The sequence below is a fragment of the Muntiacus reevesi genome, chromosome 15 (genome assembly GCF_963930625.1).
Source record: "Muntiacus reevesi chromosome 15, mMunRee1.1, whole genome shotgun sequence".
NCBI lineage: Eukaryota > Metazoa > Chordata > Mammalia > Artiodactyla > Cervidae > Muntiacus > Muntiacus reevesi.
Window position 1 is genome coordinate 25386745 of NC_089263.1, and position 22508 is coordinate 25409252.

The 22508-nt window shown below is 46.6% G+C and overlaps 3 protein-coding genes across 5 annotated transcripts in view; 1 reads left to right on the plus strand and 2 right to left on the minus strand.

Annotated features, from left to right (window-relative positions):
* IL16 (interleukin 16) overlaps nt 1-22508 on the plus strand; it is a 170308-nt gene that overhangs the window by 113771 nt on the left and 34029 nt on the right. The gene's annotated exons all lie outside the window — the stretch shown is intronic.
* Nucleotides 418-8967, minus strand: STARD5 (StAR related lipid transfer domain containing 5). Of its 3 annotated transcripts, none has more exons than XM_065906146.1 (6): nt 8843-8967; nt 8132-8181; nt 7619-7784; nt 4589-4706; nt 3389-3482; nt 418-1032 (listed from the first exon to the last, which is right to left on the minus strand). In XM_065906146.1, exons 1-6 carry the CDS (start codon nt 8864-8866, stop codon nt 885-887), a joined length of 600 nt encoding a protein of 199 aa, XP_065762218.1. In that variant the 5' UTR covers nt 8867-8967; the 3' UTR covers nt 418-884. The 3 variants fall into 3 exon arrangements, with proteins under 3 accessions (XP_065762218.1, XP_065762217.1, XP_065762216.1); XM_065906145.1 differs by having other exon boundaries at nt 7652-7784; nt 8768-8964; XM_065906144.1 differs by having other exon boundaries at nt 8768-8964.
* The window catches only part of TMC3 (transmembrane channel like 3), a 50666-nt gene continuing 47516 nt past the window's right edge, over nt 19359-22508 (minus strand). Inside the window, exon 22 of the mRNA XM_065906142.1 lies at nt 19359-20178. Coding sequence (XP_065762214.1) covers nt 19359-20178 — 820 coding nt within the window. The remainder of the gene's footprint in view (nt 20179-22508) is intronic.

Sequence of the window (22508 nt, forward strand, 5' to 3'; positions counted from 1 at the left end):
TCCCCTGACTGGGGCTTCTCTGGTGGCTCAGCAGTAAAGAATCTGCCTGCCAGTGCAAGAGAACATGGGTTTGATCTCTGGGTTGGGAAGCTCCCCTGGAGAAGGAAATGGCAACCCACTCCAGTATTCTTGCCTGGGAAATCCCATGGACTTGGTAACAGCCGTATGGCCATACCAGGGCTTGGAGGCCAGAAGACTCCTGCTCCACCTTCCATAACCAAGGACAAGAAAAGGCAAATGCCCAAGGGAGGGGAGGTTCTCCTCAAATCCCACTTGTAGGCTTGCTCCATCCAGAATCAATTCCAGAGTGCTTCCAGGGCCAGATTCAAACTGCCTGGTTTCCCTGGGGCACATGAAATTTAACTCATGTAGGGGGAAAAGAAAGAAAAATGATTTGAATAAAAGAGACAACAAAAGGAATATTGGAAATGTTTTTCCTGAAGGTTCATCTCATTTTTTAAACATCAAGTTGACGTCTTTAAGGGGAAGGCCGGCCCAGCACCATACATCCGGGGGTCTGTGGTACAGGGCTGAGAGCTCGGATGCAACAAAGGGGCTGAGCCAGGTTTGGGGGATCTCTGAGAGTGACCAGCAGAGGAAGGCTTTGGACCTCAGTGTGTCCCAGGGTGCCCAGGCAGAGTCCCCGTCTGGTGGTCGGGGGCTCAGATGCACCTGCCGGAGAAGGTGTACTTGGATGACAACAGTCCCACCCAAGTAGATGGAGGAGCAGGGGACCCAGGGTTGCCCCTGGCTGATGTCCCCAGAGACAAACTTTCCATCGGTGTCTTCCAAAGGAGCCCATATGCTCCCAGGCTCTCCAGGGGTGTCTCAACAACTGCCCTTCTGCACGAGCCATGGCAGTTCTCGGCCAACCAGCCAGGCTGTCAGCCGAAGAATTTCTTCACTGCTTTCTCAAGGTTGGCATAGAACCCAGCCATGCTGCGGGGGAAGAAGGAGTCCACCACGCCCTGTGGGAGGTAACCACTGAGGTCGGTCTGGAAGAACGTGACCAGGCTGGTTTTGTTTGGCTCCCTGTGAAAACAAAAACAGGGCTGTTAGGTATCTAGAACTGAGGCCCACTCAGGGAAGTGGTCCAAACCCAGGGATTTTGCTGGGTTCACTGCCCAGGGGTCCCCTCTGGACCTGCTTCTTTTCAGGATGGAAGCGGGTCCTCTCAAGCATGCTTCCCTGGCCCCACATGGATGGCCAGTGAGGACATGCCCCCATTTCCATCCCAGCAAGGCCATTCTTTCCCTGTGCCTGATTCACTTGGGAAAGTCTTTCAGAGAATTTACTCCAGTGCTGGGTCCTGGGAGAAAGAGACACGATGCTGCCCTCTGACCATTGAGGGCAGTGATTCTTCGAGAGGTCTGGCAACTCCTGGGGGTTCCTAACACCCTTTCAAGGGCTTTTCAAGGTCAAGGCTATTTTTCTCACAGCACTAAGATGTGATTTGCCTTTCCACTCCCATTGTCTCAGCCTGTACTTTAGTCTCACAAATTTTTCCCATGGCCAGCACAACGAAGGCATGGGCTTCGTGGAGACCAAGCATTTTTATTTGTTTATTTATTTATTTTTAATTTTTGGAGGCCATGTCTCACAGCATGTGGGATCTTACTTTCCCAGCCTGGGATTGAACCTGCATCCCCTGTATTGGAAGTATGGAGTCTTAGCCATTGGACCACCAGGGAGGTCCCTGAGCATTTTATTTGAATGGAATTGTTAACAGCTTGGCTGCTGGGGCGGTGGGGGGGGGGCGGTTTCCAAAGACTCTTTGATATGTGCATCACAACAGACTGAATGTAGAAGCAGATGTGAGCTTCTATTAAGCCTGACATGAATATTTCCTCAAATGTAAAACAAGGCCACTCTCCACTATTTTTTTCTTTTGAAAAATATAGTTATTTTTCACAACAATATTTATGTTATCATGTAATTGCTGTTGTTGTTGTTCAGTCAAGAAATCATGTCTGACTTTTTGCAACCCCTGGGACTGCAGCATGACAGGCTTCCCTGTCGTTCACTGTCTCCTGGAGTTTGCTCAAATTCATATTGAGTTGGTGATGCTATCTAACCATTTCATCCTCCACCATCCCCTTCTCCTTTTGCCTTCCATCTTTTGTAGCATCAGAGTCTTTTCCAATGAGTCACTTCTAATGAATGTATCATTATTTTATAGTAAATATTTTAAAATGTCCCAGGTTTAATGTCAAATATAGTAAATATTGATGGATATAATCCACATGAACAAAACACTTTGATGCCCTGAATAATACTGAAGAGTGTAAATGAGGGCTTCCCTGATAGCTCAGCGGTAAAGAATCCACCTGCCAATTCAGGAGATGTGGGTTTGATTGCTGGGTCGGGAAGATGTCCTGGAGAAGGAACTGGCAGCCCATTCCAGTATTCTTGCCTGGGAAATCCCACGGGCAGAGAAGCATGGCGAGCTACAGTCCATGGGATCACAAAAGAGTTGGACACAACCAAGTGACTAAACAGTAACAATGGAAACTCAGACCAAAAATATGAGAACTAAGATCCTGCATGCTGCTCGGCATGGCAAGAAAAAAAAAAAAAAAACAAAACCTGGCCATGACCTGTGAGAACACAGGGACAGAATCATTTCTGAGCTCAGTTCTGGGGCTGACTCATGCTGTGCTCTCAGAATCACCCATCAGGCCAGAGCATCTCAACCTCATTCCTCGCTGAGGGGACACAAGATGAGCACCAGTTGGGGGACTGAGGGTGGTGACAGCTAAGCTTCTGGCTGGTTCCAGCTGGTGGAGTGCTCTCAGAACCCCAAGAAAACTGGGTGCCCAGACCCCACATGGCCAGTCTGTGACCCTGCACAGACTCTGTAACAGCAAGGCCTACAGAGGTGTAAGGCATTTTAATTATTGGGAATCATCGTTAATGTTGCTATTGAGTAGAACATCCTCTGCCTCGGACAGAAAGGAGATCAAACCAGTCAATCCTGAATATTCAGGATTGGAAATCAACCCTGAATATTCAGGATTGGAAATCAACCCTGAATATTCAGGATTGGAAATCAATCCTGAATATTCACTGGAAGGACTGATGCTGAAGCTGAGGCTCCAATACTTGGCCGCCTGATGCAAAGAGCTGACTTACTAGAAAAGACCTGATGCTGAAAAATACTGAAGGAGAAGGGGGAGGCAGAGGATGAGACAGCTGGATGGTATCACTGATTCAATGGACGTGAGTTTGAACAAACTCTGGGAGACGGTGAGGCACAGAGCAGCCTGGCATGCTGCAGTCCCTGGGGTTGCAAAGAGTCGGACACGACTGATCGACACAACAACAGGACATCTTCAGTGAAGCCACAGTGAGGTCTCAGCACGTCATTCATTCTGGAGGCTGTCCTTACCCTGGCAGAGGTTCACAGAAACAACCACAGGGATGGTTAAATCCTCTCACGTAACCCGGTTTCGGGGGACAAGATGGATGCTCCACATTGGTAGCTGGAAGAAAGAGTAAAGGGTCAGGGAGCTACAGCTTTGGGCAATCGGACCCCAGTGGCTGAAGGGCCTTACCAGGCACCCAGAGTGTATGCAGACCAGTCACCTGGAGCCTGAGCTCTCCCTACTGCCGCCCCACTGTCCCTTGCACACACGTGTTCACACGTATGTGTGCCCACACATTTCTGCACTCACACATGCACACACACCCTCTCCAACCTGCCAGTGTATTAGAGGAAAGAATATTTCAGGGTCTTCCCTGGTGGCCCAGTGGTAAAGAACCCACCTGCCAATGCAGGAGAGTTGGGTTCCATCCCTGGGTTGGAAAGATCCCATGGAGGAGGGCATGGCAACCCTCTCCAGTATTCTTGCCTGGAGAATCCCATGGACAGAGGAGCCTGGTGGGCTACAGTCCAGGGGGTCACAAAGAGTTGGACATTACTGAGCATACACACATGCACGGAACTAGATTCCAAATGCCATAACTAAGACCTAGCGTAGCCAAATAAATACAACTTTTTCTTTTTAAAAGAAAGAAAATTTCAGATATCAGGCTTGAGGGTAGAAGGAAGAAGGTCCCCCTCTCAAATCCCAGCCAACAGAGGTGTGAACGTGCCACCACCTGCCCCCACATGGGATATTCAGGAGAGCAGCCAGGCTGGCACTTTCTGCAGGAGGAACGGTAAAAAGTGCAGAGGCAGGAACTTTGCTCCTGGCTGGAAGTGGGGGAGCTGATAGCACCACAGTCTTCATGGGAAGGTGCTCCATGGGTGCAGGGGATCATCACACCCTGGGGTTCCCTGGAGCCAAACCATAGCCCACGTGTCTGGGGTACGAACTATGCACCTCAGCAGGAATGAAAACAGGGTGCTGATAGAATCTGTGTCTTCAAACTAAAATAACGTGTATAGATGCTCTCATCTCAGATCTCCCTGGCACAGAATCCCCCCAAACCTGACAAGGGAAGGGGAATACAGAAAAACGAGCCCAGGCTGTGCATGCCCCAGAGATTTCTAGCTGGTGGGCTTTATTTGAGGAACTGGGCGGGTGTGGGGGAGACAGAGACCAGCAGCCCACTAACACCTCGAAGCAGGGCCACCGTCACTCACCGTTGGAACTGATGGTGCCGTCCTCGTACGTTCTGACTAGCACCAGGTCCACGAAGTCTCTGGGGGAAATAAGCTTCATGACGGCTGAGGGCGTGGTGGTTCTGCTGAAGAGCAGGGTCTGTCAGAGGAAAGAGGGGTCCAGCTGCGTGCAATGGCCAGGCGTCTGCTCCCTCCCCTGACTCCTCGGAGCTCACCCACCCCTGCATCTGGTCCCAATAACCCCGGCTCTGGAAGATGGGAACAGCACTGACAGCAAGGTGGCGCTGTGACCTAGAGGGTCTGGAGTGAACTTCCCTGGATGGAGGTGCCAAGGGTCACGGGAACATACCCAGTTAGCAAAATCTTGGGTTGTGACCTGGGCAACAAGGGCAGCCGAATGATGCAACAAAGGGCTGGCCTGTGGCAACTAAGACTTGACTCAGGCAAAAGTAAAAACAAATGAATATTTTAAAAAATAAAAAGGATCATGAGAGTTGTCACTGGTAGAGCATGTAATAAGAGTCTGACTGGACAAAGCTCTCCGTTGTTCAGTCACTAAGTCTTGTCCGACTCTCTGCACCGACTCCATGGACTAACACACACCAGGCTTCCCTGTCCTTCACTATCTCCTGGAGTTTGTTCAAACTCATGTCCATTGAGTCTATGGACAATGCTCTCAGCGGTCCTGTACAACTGAGAAACTGGTTTCATTTACCCATTTGACCAAAGAAGAAAACTGAGGCTTGCAGAGATGAAGGAATTGACCACAAAGCTCAGGGTGGAGAGGAGAGACTTGAACTGGACCGGGTCTAGGCTGAGGCAAGAGAGGCCACTCCTTTCTTAGGCTGCCTTTGCTGTTCTTGCCCAACCCTGAGAACAATGCCTCCTTAAATATGTGTTCTGCACAACTTTCTGGTTTCCCCCAGTCCCAGCCCTGGGAGGGAACACCCCTAGAACTTCACCCAGTCTCAGAATATTCCACCAAGTCCATTCCCCCACTTTACAAGTCAAGGACCCCCCAAGCCCATGCTTTATCCCATGGTTCCCCTAGTCCAGCAGGACATCAGTCCTTTCAGGGTCATAAGATCAGGCCCCAAGATGGGACACTCCCAGGGAGAGCCTATCCCATTATTTACTTAATGTGTGTTAATTATTCAGTTGTGTCTAACTCTTTGTGATCCCATGGACTGTAGCCTGCCAGGTTCCTCTGTCCATGGCATTCTCCAGAATACTGGAGTGGGTAGCCATTCCCTTCTCCAGAGGATCTTCCCGACCCAGGGATTGAAGCCAGGTCTCCTGTATTGCAGGCAGATTCTTTTCCATCTAAGCCACCAGGGAAGCCCATTCACTTAATATTTTTTATCTAAATGTGCTCACTTTTTAAAACTTAAACTTATTTTAAAAGGAAGCTATTTAACTGCTGGAAATGGAAAAAAAGGTATCAGTCGGCATAAATAAAAGACAACTGCTACACACACACGGAATTCTTGGGTTCTGTTTCTGGGCCTGAGGCCAGCTGTCTGTCATCATGGAGATTAGCAAGGTGTCAAAGGCACATCAGCCCTTGAGACTTTCTGCTTCAAGTTATCAAAGAGATTGAAGGCTTGAAATGGAGTGACCTTACTAGGTGTGATTGAACTTCAGCTTCATATGTTAACGACCTATCACCTTGTGCCCCGCCCTTCACGAAACACTGACATAAACTCCTGTGATGATGAATTGAAATGTGAATTCCTGGTGAAGGTTAAGAACACTTGGCTCCTGCCGATCAAGTAGTAAAGAATTATGGCTTGAGGTTTCCTAATACCTGCTATAGAAGCACCCAAGAGGGTACTAGGTCCACAGATGTCAAAATCAAGGCACCATTCAAAAAAAAAATTTTGCAACATTTCCTCAAGGCAACTTTTTCATTTCTTTTGGCTGTCTTTTTTTTTCCTCCTTAACTTCTATAATCAAAATGAGGTGGATTCTTAATATTACGGGGCTTCCCAAGTGGCCCAGTGGTAAAGAATTCACCTGCCAATGCAAGAGACCTGGGTTGAATTCCGGGGTTGGGAAGATCCCCTGGAAGAGGAAATGGCAACCCACTCCAGTATTCTTGCCTGGGAAATCTCATGGACAGAGGAGCCTGGCGGCTACAGTTCATGGGGTTGGACACAACTAAAGCAACTTAGCACACACACACACATGCTTAACACTACAGAGGATCCCAGGGCAGGACCAATTAGATCTCTGCTGTCCAATATGGCAGCCACAAGTTCCACATGGCAATTTAAATTTACACTGAATCATGAAAATTATATAAAATTAACTATTTCTTCAAACTAGACACCTTTCAAATGTCTGTGGCCATTTGGGGCCAGTGGCTACTGTATTGAACAGCGCTGTTGTAGAATATTTTCATCACAGCAGAAAGTTCTACTGGGCAGCACTAAGCTAGATACCACATGTTTTATCAGCAGAGAAACTGGCATCCAGAATTTTCCCCCGGCACAGCCTCACAGCTGGCAGAGGATCCTGAGTCTTTGGCCAGGACTCATTATCATGGTCCCATCAAGGGGCAATATTTCAAACTAGAGCTGATGCGTCCAATCCAGGCTGCTTCACCATTCTCAGAGCTCACATTCACTCTGCACTCCTGGCTTCATTAGTCACTGCAGGGTTCTCTCAGCTCTGTCTAGGGCAGCTCTACCTCTCTGGGTCTCACTGTTACATACCTATACCTGGGCTGAGGCTGGGTTTAAGTGTTGAGCAGTGCACACCTATTTGCTGGGCACTCCCCTTGCCTAAGGGCTTTCCAGGTGCCACAGTGGTAAAGCATCCACCTACCAATGCAGGAGATGCAAGAGAGGCAGGTTCGATCCCTGAGTCGGGAAAAATTCCTTGAGAAGGAAATGGCAACCCACACCAGTATTCTTGCCTGGGAAATCCAATGCACTGAGGACCCTGGCTGGCTACAGTTGCAGAGTCGGACACAACTTAGCAACAAAACAACAACCCCTTGCCTAAAGGTGTCACTGACCCTTCACAGAGGGGACAGAGTCAGCTTACCGTCTCTGGATAACAGTGCTTGGAAAGACTTACATCAGTGAGGCTTTCAATAATTTCAAAACTGTTCACATTCTCATCCCACTGAGCTCGTAAAGTCCCAGCAAGTGGCTTCACGCAGTCCCACACCTGCTCTGGTGTCCCGTTCACAATGCCTTTTCCTCTGTACCTGGAGCACAAAGAGCAATGTGACCCTAAGGCATCAACCAGACTTGTTTATCCTGGGAAGGACTAGAAGCCATGTGTGCCACTCTTCTTTAAGACAGCCTTGCAGAGAAGGGGCTGACATCTACTGGCCCACCTCCCCATGGGCCTGCAGAAACAGACGGATGCTAAGCTTTCACAAGAATACAGTTTGAGGAAATGATTTAGTTAGATGCAGAAGCTTTTCCGGAGGATGACTGGCAAGTTGATTCCAGGTGCTAGGATGGACTGCCGTCTCAGAGGAAGCAAACCCACAGAAACATCAGGAGAGGTGTGACCCCCTAAGGAGCTCTGAGCAAGGCATGCACTTACAGGTTCCCTGGAAACTCCACAGATGGCCTCCAGGAAACTGAAACTCCGTTCTGTCAAAAGGCACAGAATCGCACAATTTTAGAGCTAGAAGGACTCTTGGGAGATAGAGCCCGATCCCCTGTTTTATGGAAGAAAAGTCAAGAGCCTCAATAGATGCAAGTCTCCAAGGTGAGACCCAACTGATTCGTGACGGAGTGGGGACTAGTCCTGAACAAAGCTGCCTTCAGGAGGATGCGGTGGACAAAGGGATCTCCTGTGGCTACTGGAAGAGCTTTAGAGCACTGGAGATTTTCAAATCACTTTAAAAACCACCATGCATCTTGTTTTCTCGGACAATTTAGGTCTGTTTGGTGCTTCCCGCTCCACCCTAACCATTTGCCAGTAGGTGACCTTGGCTAAGTCATTTAGTGAAATGGACACACACTCAACCCAGCGGGTCATTGTGTGCACAACTGGCCCTATTTTTTTTTTTTTTTTTTTAAGGAAACAACCCCCAGAGGAATCTCCTCTTCAATCTAGCTCCAGGGGATAGAATGCAGAAAACCTCTTGGGAAAGGAGGCGCCTAGGGGCTTCTGAGACCCTAGCCCCAGTGAGCAAAGGCTCCACGACCCCTTTCTGCCCCGTTCCTCACTCACGCCTTCCCGGCAAATCTTCCAGCCCGAGTTGTCTCGCCGGTACTGGAGCATCTTCTCCGCCACCGCCTCGCTCACCTGAGCGGCCGTCGCCAGGTCCATTGCGCTGAAAGATGCGCGAGGCCTAGGGGTCGCAGGCGAGGTGTGCGGTTGCGGCCCCGGGTTTGGAAAGCCGGAAAACCAGGGCCTGGCTTGGAGCCCAGAGTCCCGCCCCAGCCCCGCCCCCGATCTAGGATTGGTTTAGACCGTCTGATAGGTCCCGCCCTACTCTGAGATTAGCAGGGCCGGAGATAGACCGGCCCCGCAGCGCGCACTACGCGCTCAGCCTGGGCTGGCCCAGGGCGCCCCCTGCAAGGTCCAGCGGGATCCGCCTTTCGCACGTCCCAGCTCAGGGAGGGGCTTAGGGGGAGGGACTGTGGTGGAGAGCCAAGAGGGCGGGAACAGGTGTTGGACGACGTCGTAGGCTTGTGTAGCATAGTGGACTTTTGTCCTGAGTGCGCAGAGGCTTTCTGCCAGGGTGGATGATGGTGAAATTGCAATCAGATATTCCTTTCTAGGGCGGCTGTTGTAGGGGTGGGAGAGGCAGTGTGCGCTGAGACGGGGGGTGGAGGTGGGGGCAGTTAGGAAGCTGCAGCGGTCATGGGAGAGATGGGGGTGGCCTGGAGCAGGGGGTGGTGGTGCAGGTGGAGAGAAGAGGACCCTCGGAAAGTGTTTAGAAAGCTAGAACATAGAGATCTCTGTGACAGATGGTGGAGACTGGAGGAGTAGGAAGCTCATGACTCCCACCTCCTGGCTTGAACCGCTGGTAGCTTAACTGCGAGGGAGGCCAGAGACAGGTTTGAGGGGGGACATGGTGCGTTCAGTTCTGGTCTTATTCAGTAGGAGGTGCCTGAAAGACCTTTAAGGGATGTCTGGGAGACACTGGGATGCGCTGGCATCTGGGACAGAGCTGGGCGCAGGTAAGAGATGACAGAGTTCTGTGCCTCTGGTGGCCTCCACCTTGGGAGAGTGAGTGGGATCACATCCCCTTAGCTCCTTTCCTTCGTCACAGCGGGGTCTTGTCGTTTAATCGCTAAGTCGTGTCCAACTCTTCTGCGACCCTCTGGACTGTGGCCTGCCAGGCTCCTCTGTCCATCGGATTTCCCAGGCAAGAACACTGCCTGCCAGGTTCCTCTGTCTATGTGATTCTCCAGGCAAGAATACTGGAGTGGGTTGTCATTTCCTTCTCAAGGGGATCTTTCTGACTCAGGAATGGAACCCAGGTCTCCTGCATTGCAGGCAGACTCTTTACTGACTGAGCCACGAGGGAAGCCACTGAGCCACCCGGGACCCCCTTTTCAGAGCTATAACCAACTAAATATTTGAGAAGATCAACACTGAGATCAGTTTTTATTTTCTGTTTTGGGTGCATATTGTTTCATCTCAAGTTTTAAAAAAAAATGGTGTAAAGAAAATGACTACTTGAAACCATTTCATGGAAGATGTGATGGGCTGCCAGGTGTTGAGAGGCTGGATGCGGAGTTAGAGTTCTAAACTTGGCTTCATGCACAATTCACTGTGTGCTTTTGAGCAAGTCACTTAGTCTGTTTGCTTATAGGTAAAGCAAGACCATGGTAGATGTTGTCCCATGCAAGTGTGATGGGCAGGTGAAGTAATGCATGTGAATGTTCCTTGAAGCCATTAAAAAAGACTTCCTTGGAGGTCCAGTGATTAGGACTTCGCCTTCCAATGCAGAGGGTACCAGTTTGATCCCTGTTCAGGGAATTAAAATCCCACGCCTTGGGTCAAAAACCCCAAAACATAAAGCAGAAACAATATTGTAACATTCAATGAAGACTTTTAAAAATGGTCTGCATCAAATATATATGTATTTATATATATATATATATATGTATTTTTTTTTAAGACCAGTAAGTTAACCATGGTTAAAAAATTAACACATGAAAATATTATAAAAAGTCAGACCACAGTCTGAGGGGAAATTAGCCTATTTTAACTAAAAGGAAGTTTTCTTAATGTACATAGTGCTCTTGGAAATCACTAAATCGTTTTCAAATAACCCAACAGACAAAAAGGATGCATCAGATATGAACAGACACTACGGAAAAATAAGCATGGCTAACAAAGATATGAGAAGATGCAGAACCACCCTCACTGTTAGGGAGTTACAAATTAAAACAAGGGGCACTTTTTACACCTATCCAAGAGACAACTCTGAAGAGGTTTGTTAATTCCCTATGTTGGTAAGCATATGGAGAAACAGTTGTGGGTGAGAGTGTCAATTTTTATAACCTTCTGGGAATAGAATAATACATTAAAATTTTAATTTACTTGTTTTTTGACCCAGCAACTCCTGCACAGAGGTGTATAAAGTTGATTTTACCACTGGAAACAGCCTATTATTTGTCAGTAGGTTAAACAAAGTTACAGGATATCCATTTATTGGACTATTATGTAGCCATTCATATAATGTGGCCCAGATGAACAAAGGTGGGGCTGGAATAGACAGGAAATGCTCAAAAGAGCCTAGGCAACTAGAAGTATGAGTGAATATGTGTCGACTATTTTATTCAAGAGCAGTTCACCCTCTAGGAAGGAAATAAAATGGTATTTCAACCTTAACTCTAAAATAACTTAAAATTATTTAAATTTTTATCCCCACCAGCTACCCCATGGGTGCATGCTTAGTCACTCAGTCTTGTCTGACTGCTTGCAACCTCATGGACCTGTAGCCTGCCAGGCTCCTCTGTCCACAGAATTTCCCAGGTAAGAATACTGGAGTGGGTTGTCATTTCTTCCTCCAGGAGATCTTCCTGACACAGGACAAATGTTTATATGTGTAGTAACAGGAAAAATGTCATATATATATATATATTTAAGTTGAATATATATATATAAATATATAAAAATATATTTTAATATATATATATTTTAAAAATATATAAATATATATATTATATATATATATATTTAAGTTGAAGGACAACAGCACTACAGATAAGAGTCAGGGCTCAGGTCAGAGTGCCCTGGTTCAAATCCCAAGTGTCCCCATTTGTTAGCTGTGACTTCGGTACATAACTGACCATTCCAGAATTTTTCATCCTCATTTGGAAAATAAAAACAATAGTAATACTAACTCATGGGTTGACATATGGGTTAAAGGATTTAATAAATGAAAAGCAATGAGAATGGTGCATGGCATACAGTAAGTAAATGTATATAATATATATATCATAGATCATGTATATATATCTTGAGTGAGAAAGAGAAATAACTCAAGTTGTGTTTGTATATGCTTATATTTCTATGTCTACATATATGTTATATATGTTGATATATGTACTTTTGTTTGGAATATTCACTTCTAAAAAGGCATAGAATAAACTGTTAACAGGAGGGGGTAATGCCAAAAGACATTTTTTCACTTTATAGCATTATCTACTGCTTACTATATTAACTACTGACATGTAGGTTTTCTTAAATTTAAAAAGCATCATTAAAAAATTCAATGTAGAATAATTTTTGAAGTCGCAGCTTTGAACTCTCATAGCCTGGAGCTTATTAGAATTTTGTTTGGGGATAAAACACTGTGAAAACAAAGCTGAGGGAAAGTAAGTTTTGCTCTAGAAAGTGACTTTTAGACATCGAACATTTAAGAGGCTTTTATACTTACAAACTCATTGGAAAAGACCCTGATGCTGGGAGGGATTGGGGGCAGGAGGAGAAGAGGATAACAGAGGATGAGATGGCTGGATGGCATCACCGACTTGATGGACATGAGTTTGGCTAAACTCCGGGAGTTTGTGACGGACAGGGAGGCCTGGCGTGCTGCGATTCATGGGGTCACAAAGAGTCGGACACGACTGAGCAACTGAATTGATCTGAACTGATACTTAAAAATGGAGCATGGGTTTAAAATTTTTCTAGTACTGTAAGACACTTTAATCTTTGCTGCCAGAAAATGCCAGTCCTGGATATATGTGAAATATTCAGAGAGGCAAACTGTTCATCCCCGAGGTCTTCACACACTGGCAGCAGGGGCCGGGCGAAGTAGGGCCAGCCGAGGGCAGGCTCTCATCTGTTTTATCTCCAGAGCCCGGGACAGGGCAGGATGAGCAGCTGGCAAGATCCAGAGGTTGAGCGCCACCCGCCCACCAGAGCTGCTCAGCTGGCCTGTTCAGCAGTCTGCTGGAGGCTATTCAGAGCCACCACGGCAGAAGGAATGACTGACATCTGTAGATTCCATTGATCAGACCCCACCTGGGAGGTTGTCAGGCCTCCAAGTCACTCAGTTGTCCAGGGCACACCTCACCGAAGTCCAAGATGAATTTTAACTAAGTGCCTATGGGGCAGGAGGCCCAGAGATTCCTAACTCAAACCACCACCAGACCACCAAGGGGGTGGGCCAAGTGTCCAAGTGCTCTGATCCTCAAAGCTCCTGAATGGAGTATTTGCTTTCTACGTAGACATTGATGAAGAACTGTATGCATGTTTACTTAGTCAGGCAGGTGCTAGGTGATCTACTCTGTCGGCATACAGGTACTTCTTTATTCATTGGCAGGCCACTGTCCCAACCACCTTACCTGCATTGTGCCATTTAACCCTCACAGGTAGAGACAACTATTTCCAATTGCCTGCAGTCCATGGGGTTGAAAAGAGTCGGACATGACTGAGTGACTGAACAACCTGGGTTAAGAAACTGAGGATTGGCACTTATCTATCATCCAGTGGTTAAGAATTCACCTGCCAATGCAGAGAACATGGGTTTGATCCCTGAACAGGGAAGATCCCACATGCTGCTGAGCAACTAAGCCTGTGCACCACAACTATTTAGCCTGTGCTCTAGAGTCCAAGAGCCACAACTACTGAGCCCGCATGCCCTAGAGCCCACGCTCCACACCAAGAGAAACCACTGAAATGAGAAGCCCACGCATGGCAACTAGAGTGGCCTGTGCAGCAATGAAGACCCAACACAGCCAAAAGTAAAAATAATTTTAAAAACAGAGTATCACACAGGTAAGTGTGACCAAGGCAACATAGCTAATAAGTGGCAGAACTATGGTACACACCACACCTGTTTATATTTCTGAAGGTCACATGTTGACTCATATGCTTTACTGATTCCCACGTCCTGTAAGTATATGCAATGTTTACTATGAAATGGGCAAAGGTTAAAACATACGTACAATAACATATGAACCCTAAAAAGGAGGAAAAACACACAAACACGCAACTACAGAGTATCAGGAAAACAGGAATGCTACCACAGATGAGGGAAGTTAGTCTTCTAGAGGTGTGTAGAAAACTTTTCTTTGAATTTCATGGCATTCATGAATCCAGAAATGTAAGAAGTGATGGTCAGGTGAGTGTATGCTCCTCGGTTCTTGTGTCATCACACCAAAGATTTGGAGTGACGGACATTAAAGCCCTCGGCGTGTCACAGCTCGCAGGTCTTGGACAGACCGTGTTATAGCTCTCAGGTCTCGAATGGACCATGTTGGAGTTCTTAGACAAATCAGTGTTGCAGCTCTATTTTATTTAGATATTAGCAGGAAAATCCATCTTCGAGGGGTGAGGGCATGTCAACCCAAAGACGCAAAGAGAAGAGTGCCACAGCGCGCGGGAGAGAGAGAGAGAGAGGGAGAGAGAGAGAGCGCACGCACACGAGGGGGGCGGCGAAGAGAGAGAGAAAGAAAGTGCGCATGCACGCGTGGGAGAGAGGGAGTGAGAGAGAGAAAGCGCGCACGAACGTGGGAGGGAGAGAGAGAGAGAGAGAAAGCACGCATGCACGTGGGGTAGAGAGAGAAAGCGCTTTGGCTCCTCCTTTTATGTTTTTTCCTCCCCCTGGGCCTGCCCCATGCAAATTGGGCTTAGCCAGGAGTGCTGTTTGTCCTGCTTGAGGGCTTCACTCTGGTCCTCAGACCTTTCCTTGACCTTCCTTTGTTCTATTTTTGCGGGCTTCTCCCTTCTTTGTCTTTTAGCCACCGCCATTTTGGACTCCTTTCCCCTATTCTAACTACCTAACATGACCAAGATGGACTTCCTTGGTGGCCCAGTGGTTAAGATTCTGTGCTCCCAAGCCATGGGGCATGGGTTCAAACCCTGGTTAGGGAACTAAGATCCCACATGCCTCACAATGCAGCAGGGGAAAAAAAAAAAAAAAAAGGCGGGGCAGGGGAGTGACCAAGAGAATCATCCTTACGTCGCTAACATTTTTACAGCAAAGTGATTCAGAGTCTTTTCCATTGTAGGTTATTACAAAATATTGACTGTAGTTCCTGCGCTATACAGTAGGTCCTGTTGTTTATCTATTTTATGTATAGTAATGTGTGTGCGCTTAGTCGCTCAGTCATGTCCGACTCTTTGTGACCGCATGGACTGTAGCCCACCGGGCTCCTCTGTCCATGGGATTCCCCAGGCAAGAGTACTGCAGTGGGTTGCCATGCCCTCCTCCAGGGGATCTTCCTGACCCAGGGATGGAACTCCCATCTGTTTGCATTTCCTGCATTGCAGGTGAATTCTTTACCCACTGAGCCAGCCGGGAAGCTCCAAAATATATACACTATTACATGTAAAATAGATAATCAAAAAGGATTTACTGGAACAGGAACTCTACTCAGTATCTTGTAGTATAGCACAAAAACTATACTTAGTGTCTTGTAGTAACCTCTAATAGAAAAGAATCTAAAAGAGAATATATGTTTATATATGTAATTATTATTATATAATATATATTTGTTTATATATGTATATATTTGTGTATGTAACTGAATCACTTTGCTGTACACCTGAAACTAATACATTGTAAATCAACTATATTTCAATAAAAATCTTTTTAAAAATAATTTTTAAAAAGGACCAGTATCCACTTCAAACTCATCATGGGCACATGTGCAGTAGACACTTTATAGAATAGTGTAACAGTATTTTTAGCTGCAAAGAAGTGGGAATGACTTCAATGTCCATCAGTAAGAAATGGATAAACATCGTGTAGTTTATTCATGATGAAACAGTACATAGCAGTTACAATAAGTGAGCTTGATCTGTTTATTTCTTCAACGGACATTAAAAAGGTAAGTATGTACAATACATGCCGTATTATAGTACTTACTTAAGACATACTTACATATTGTTTATGGATGTTTATACATATATAGTTATATGCATACAACATATGTAACTGTAAACAAATGGTGAATGGACACATGCTGAACTCTTAGTAGCATGAGGGGAATGCAACTAAGTGTGGGGATTAGAGTAAATTTTGGGATCTGTAATATTTTAATAACAAAATGACTAGATGGAAATAAAATGTCAACAGTTGTTGACATAATAGAAGTATGAGTGCTTGTCACACTAGTCTCTGTACTATTCTGCATCTTTTAAATTGCTCTAAATTAAAGTCATACCTGATACTAAGTGCTGGAGTGTATGTGAGCTGTGTTGCTCACTGAAAGTTGATGAACACATCTGCAACCCTGGATAAATATTGGCTAAACTCGTGTTTTCTTAGGAATGCTGCAAGGCCTGCCGGATGGAATGCTCCCCTACCCACACACAGACACAGGTACTGCTGCCTGGGGCAGAGTAGGCTTTTTCAATGTCCCAGGGAGCTCTAGGCTACAGCCCCGAGACCAAGCATGTGAACTAGAGTACCCACATGGATGAATTCCTGCAGGCACCTGTACCACAAAGGGATGTTCCCATGGCAGGGTAAGCTTTTCATCTAGAACATGCCACAACCTCCTGGGTCTGTCGTGGTTGGGAGGGCATTTTGTTGTTGTTGAGTCATTAAGTCATGTCTGCCTCTTTGCAACCCCATGGACTGCTGCACATCAGGCTTCCATGTCCTTCACCATCTCCCGGAGTGCTCAGACTCATGTTCATTGAGTTGGTGATGCCATCCAACCATCTTATCCTCTGTCCTCCCCTTCTCTTTCTGCCCTCAGTCTTTTCCACCATCAGGGTCTTTCCAACGACTCGGCTTTTTGCATCAGGTAGCCAAAGAATTGGAGGGCATGATGTGAAGTAATTAAGCACTGTCAAGAAATGTGAAAATACTGCACACTTTTTCATGGTTTTTGTGAGGAGTGTTAACCTGGGTCTACTTTTTATTCTTAAAAGTTTTATTTATTTTTGGCTGTGCTCAGTCTTCATTGCTGCACAGGCTTTTCTCTAGTTGTGGCACTCTCTACTCGCAGTACTCAGGCTTTTCACTGCAGTGACTTCTCTTCCTACTGTGGTTCCTGCATTGGCAGGTGGGTCCTTTACCACTGAGTCACCAGGGAAGACCTCTGTCTATTTTCAAAGTGGCATTATTTATACTAGATTTTTCTCTGAGGTTAGAATTAGCTGTAGATCTTGGAAGATAATCTTGTTACCATGTCATTTACAATTTATTCATTACTCCAGTCCAGTCATTTATTTATCCATCCATTTACACTCAACAGATGTTTCATGAAATACCTAGGATAGGCAGCCTTCTGAGATGCTCCCCAGAATTCCTGCCCCTGTTGTACATTTCTTGAAAATTTGTTGAGTGTGTTGGCACTTGTGAATCTGATAAGATTTCACTCTCATGATGAGGTTCTATTATATGGTAAAGGTGAATTTATTTAGATATAATTAAGGTCTCTGACTAATTAACTTTGAATGAATCAAAAGGACATTATCCTGAATGGGCCTGACCTAATCAGGTGAGTCCTTTAAAAGATAATCCACGTCTTGCCAAGAGAGAGATTCAAATGTGAGAAGGCCTTCTCTTGCTGGCCTTGAAGGTACAAAGAGCCACACTATGGAGAGGATCATGTGGTAGGGAAATGCAGGCTGCCCCTGGGAGCAGAACACCTCAGTCCTACAACCCCAAGGAAGTGAATGCTGCCAACAGCCATACAACAATGGAAGGTGACCCCCTAGCCCCAGATGAGATGCAGGCTCTTGGATGACACCTTGCTTGAGACCCTAGCTGAGCATCCAGGTGAACTATGGAAACTAAGTTGATAAATAAGTGTTGTTTTAAATTACTAAGTTTGTTATGTAGTGAGAGGGAGAAAACAAGTACAAAATGTGTTATGTATCAGTTACCAGTTCTGCAGAAATGAATAAACACCATTCCTCTCTCAAAGGAACTCAATATTCTGATGGAGGAGACAGAAAACTTAAAAGATAAATTTAAAGTGAAAGAGTTATCATGGAAATAGGACAGGAGTGCAAATGGGTGTAGCTCTGTTCTTTCCTTAGGGCTCATTGGCTGGGTGCCATCAACCTGGAATTTTCTGTGTCTGTGCATTCCTCCTTCACCTACTACATGGAGAAAGCCTGTTGGCAGTAAGAGAAAACAAGGTCAACAAACAGAAGTAGAGCTGAGAGGTGAAAAGACAAAATCCAGAAGATGTTTGATAGCCAGGTCCAGCTGAGCCTGAAGCTAGCTTGATTCTCATCCTTCCTAGTCAAAGGAACCAATAAACCTTGGGGATTTTGTTACCTCCAACCCAAGGGTCCTGACTAACTAATACAGATATATGTGTGTGCTTCATCACTTAGTTATGTCTGACTCTTTGCAACCCCATGGACTGTAGCCCACCAGGTTCCTCTGTCCGTGGGATTTTTCAGGCAAGAACACTGGAGAGGGTTGCCATTTCCTCCTCCAGGAGATCTTGCTGGACCCAGGGATCCAACCTGTGTCTCCTGTCTCCAGCATTGCAGGCCGATTCTTTACCCACTGAGCCATGGGGGAAGCCCTAATACAGATACATAGTTGGGTAAACAGTATGGTACATTCTTCAGTTCAGTTCAGTTCAGTCGCTCAGTCGTGTCCAACTCTTTGCGACCCCATGGACTGCAGCATGCCAGGCCTCCCTGTCCATCACCAACTCCCGGAGTTGACTCAAACTCATGTCCATTGAGTCGGTGATACCATCCAACCATCTCATCCTCTGTTGTCCCCTTCTCCTCCCGACTTCAATCTTTCCCAGCATCAGGGTCTTTTCAAATGAGTCAGCTCTTCGCATCAGGTGGCCAAAATATTGGAGCTTCAGCTTCAACATCTTACATTCTTAATAAATTTTAATTACTCTGGTCACTATCAAACTGATTATTAATGTGAAGTAATTAAGCACTGTGAAATCTTTAAGGGCAGCCAACTCATTTTGGGGTGCTTATCAGGGAGGACTGAGTTATGTGTGCTGCAAGAGAACATTATAACACAAACAGGTCACTCCTAAGATTTAGGACAAGGGTAGACATGTCACGTAAGGGTTTAGCAATTAAGTGAGCTGCCTGGCTTGCTTATGATCTGGAGTCACACTGAATGGAGGTCAAAGGTTGATGTTTTTTGAAACAATCTCCTAAAATGTCTGGACTCAGAGACCCCGGACACAGCCCACTTGTGTTCGGTTGCTGTAGATTAGGGAGTCATGGCCCTGTGGGTCTCTGTGCCACAACCAGCAGACGACGTGCCTGGATATGCCCCACTGATCACATCCGCTGGGTGTGTTTATCTGTCTTCCCAGAAGGGGAGGGACCATGCATTGTCAACCACACCACACTCCACCAGTAGGAGTGATTTCTAGGAACAGGATGCCAGAAGAAAGCCCTAGACGTTTGAACAAATCAGGTCATTCAGACCTGCAGTCAACTCCTGCCTTGATATTGCCTTCCTCCGGGCAAACTGGCCCGCAGACCTTGGGCACTTGGGCTGGCTGTGGGTGACCTGGAAGTACTGGTTGGTGCCACTGTTCTGCTGGTCCCTGCTGGATGCCGCTGACATGAAGTCAGATTCTGTGATGGATGGTTCAAACTTGGCCTTAGCCCTGGGCTTCAGAGGGTGCTGTGGGTATTGGAAATTCTGGGAGCGTGCTTTTTTGTGCATGTACATTGGCCTGTCAAGTTGACCCCCAAAGCCATCATTCCAAGATGTGTAATGTGTTGGTCTCTGGAGCTCAGGAGTCAGGGCCTGACTTCCTGAACTTTCGTCAACATAAAAATGATGCATCCCATGGAGGTCGGTCAAGGAGTGCGGGTGGAAGGCCCGTCTGCTCACCTGTCTCCTCGGAACCTCCTCCTCTTCTTCACTGAGCTGTGGAGAGGCCAGGGGTGCACACCGTCTCATGTTCCTGGGGTACATATCCGCAGTGTCCCCGGAGGTGTCTATCTTGAAATGTCTTTCTGGCCAGAAAGTTGAATGTTTCTTTTGCTGAGAGTCACGTTCATTAATGAGATAGTATCTGGGGGCATGGGACCGAGGACTATGTGGCACCAAGGCTGAGACCCCTGACCCATGGTTGATTGGCTGAAAATCTTTTCGGAAAAGAGGTTCTGAGTGAACGTCTTCAATGTGCTTTGTAAACATCCCAGGTGTGCAGGATTTGCTCCTATGAAGGTCACTTGTGTTCATACATGGGCCACGTGGATACCTGAAAGACAGAGGTAGTTAGACACCTGTGGCTTTGGTGTTCTCAGAGCCCCCAAGCCATCCAAGTGTTGCAGGACAGGTGGCTGCTGCCTCTACATTTTCACCAAAACCTGCTCTGAAGTATCAGTGAGTCCAGTGGGGACCTCCCTGGTGATTCAGTGGTTAAGACTCCATGTTTCCACTGCAGGGGGGTGCGGGTTTCATCACTGGCTGAGGAGCAAAGATCCCACATGCCATGAGGCCAAAACACCAAAAGGTAAAACAGAAACAATATTGTAACAAATCAAACCCCACTCATCAGGGCCGCGCCCCCACAGGGGAGAGGAGAGCGCCCAACTCCTGCAGGACATTCAGGAAACTCATCTGCGCAGGTTGCTGACCACACTGCACACCGGCTGGTTCAGGGGACTTACTATCCTATCCTAAACTTCCCAGTCGTAACCTCAAGGATAGCATTTGGAAATCATAGTGTCTTTGTCCTCCAATATGAAGGTAAACTAGGGTCAGGTCCCTTTGAATGCAGCAGCTCAGTAACAGAAGCTACAAGGTAGATTGATGTGAGGCAATAGCAGTAAGAGCAGGCTTCAAGAAAAGGAACCAAGGACCACTATTAATAGGTTCACAAAAATCTCAGAACCCCTATTCCAAATGCCACCTTGAGTAACATTATAATAAAAAACATCTAGGAAAAATTTTTAAGAAATGTGTAGGACCCCATATTAGTAACAGCCTGTGTAGTGTTAGTCACTCAGCAGTGTCTGACTCTTGCAATCCCACGGACTGTAGCCTGCCAAGCTCCTCTGTCCACGGGATTCTCCGGGCTAGAAAATGGAGTAGGTTGCCATGCCCTCTGCCAAGGGACCTTCCCAACCCAGGGATCGAACCTGTGTCTCTTGCATCTCTCATGTCTCCTGCATTGGCAGGCAGGTCTTTATCACTTTCGCCACCTGCGGAGCCCTAATAGTCTGCAGGGCACCATAAAAGAAAAGCATACACTGGATGCCTTAAACAGCAGAAATTTATTTTTTCACAGCTCTAGCAACTAGAAGTCCAAAATCAAGGTGTTCTTAGGGTTGGTTTTGGTCAGACTTCTTTTACTGGCTTGTTGACAGTCCTCTTCTAACACTGTAGCTCTGGTTTAATTGCTAAGTCGTATCCTACTCTTTTGCAACTCCATGGACAGGACTGAGCCTGCCAGGCTCCTCTGTCTCCATTCTCACATGACCTCTTCTCTGTGTACACACAGAAGGAGACAGAGTTCTGGGTGTCTCTCCCACTTCTTATAAGGGTGCTTCCTATTGGATTAAGCCACTCCTCCCCACGAGTTTGGCTCCATTTAACCTCTAACCTCCTTATAGACCCTGTCTCCAAATACAGGTGGTTAGGGCTTCAGTATATAAATTTTGAGGGGATACAGTTTGGTCCATAACATTCTGGCTTTTGGCCCCCCAAATTCATGTCCTTCTCATGTGAAGAACACACACCCCATTCAACATCTCCAGAATTCTTTAGGCCTAGGGGCTTCCCCAGTGACTCAGAGGTAAAGAATTCACCTGCAATAATGGAGACGCAGGAGATGCAGGTTGGATCCTTGGGTTAAGAAGCTTCCCTGGAGGAGGAAATGGAAACCCACTAGAGTTTTCTTGCCTGGGAAATCCCATGGACAGAGGAGCCTGGTGCACTACAGTCCATGGGATCACAAAGAGTCAGACATGACCGAGTGACTAAGTCACAAGGACAACATAGTGTGTCTAGGGATTGTGGAGTGCATTCTGTGAACATTGCCACTGATCATCTCTGCCATGTAGCTGTCCAGATTCTTGGACAGTTCCTCCCCATAATGTATGGACAAAGATTGTCACCTTCAGTTATGCTGCCACAAGTCAAGAAACTACCAGAAGCCAGGACAGGCTTGGAACAGATCCTTCTCTAGAGCCTTCAGTGGGAACAGGGCCCTGCCAACAACTTAGGCTCAGATTTCCAGTCTACATAACCAAGAGACAAAAAAAAAAAAAAAAAAAAGAATGTCACCTGCCATTTCTCTAAACCAAGAATGTAAAGCCATCAGGCACGCAGCTACCCAAAACAGTGCACCCTGAAGGAGTTTCAGAATAGAGAAAAACAAGATACTGGCCCTAGGTAGTTGAGATTCAAATCAAATGAATGATTTCAGTGAGCCCAGACTCTTGCATCTTTCCATAGAGGAACAGGGAGCTCAGCTCGGTGCTCTGTGATGACCTAGAAAAGTGGGATGAGTGTATGGAAGGAGGCTCAAGAGGGAGGGGATATATGTATACATATGGCTGACTCATGTTGTTGTGCAGCAGAAAC

Coding starts and splice junctions, on each gene's coding strand:
- STARD5 (XM_065906144.1), bottom strand. CDS start 8,866: ATGGACCTGGCGACGGCCGCTCAGGTGAGCGAGGCGGTGGCGGAGAAG. Junction 4,707..7,618: donor AGCACTGTTATCCAGAGACG/GTAAGCTGACTC, acceptor TTCCTCTGACAG/ACCCTGCTCTTCAGCAGAAC. Junction 1,033..3,388: donor TTCTGTGAACCTCTGCCAGG/GTAAGGACAGCC, acceptor TTGTTTTCACAG/GGAGCCAAACAAAACCAGCC.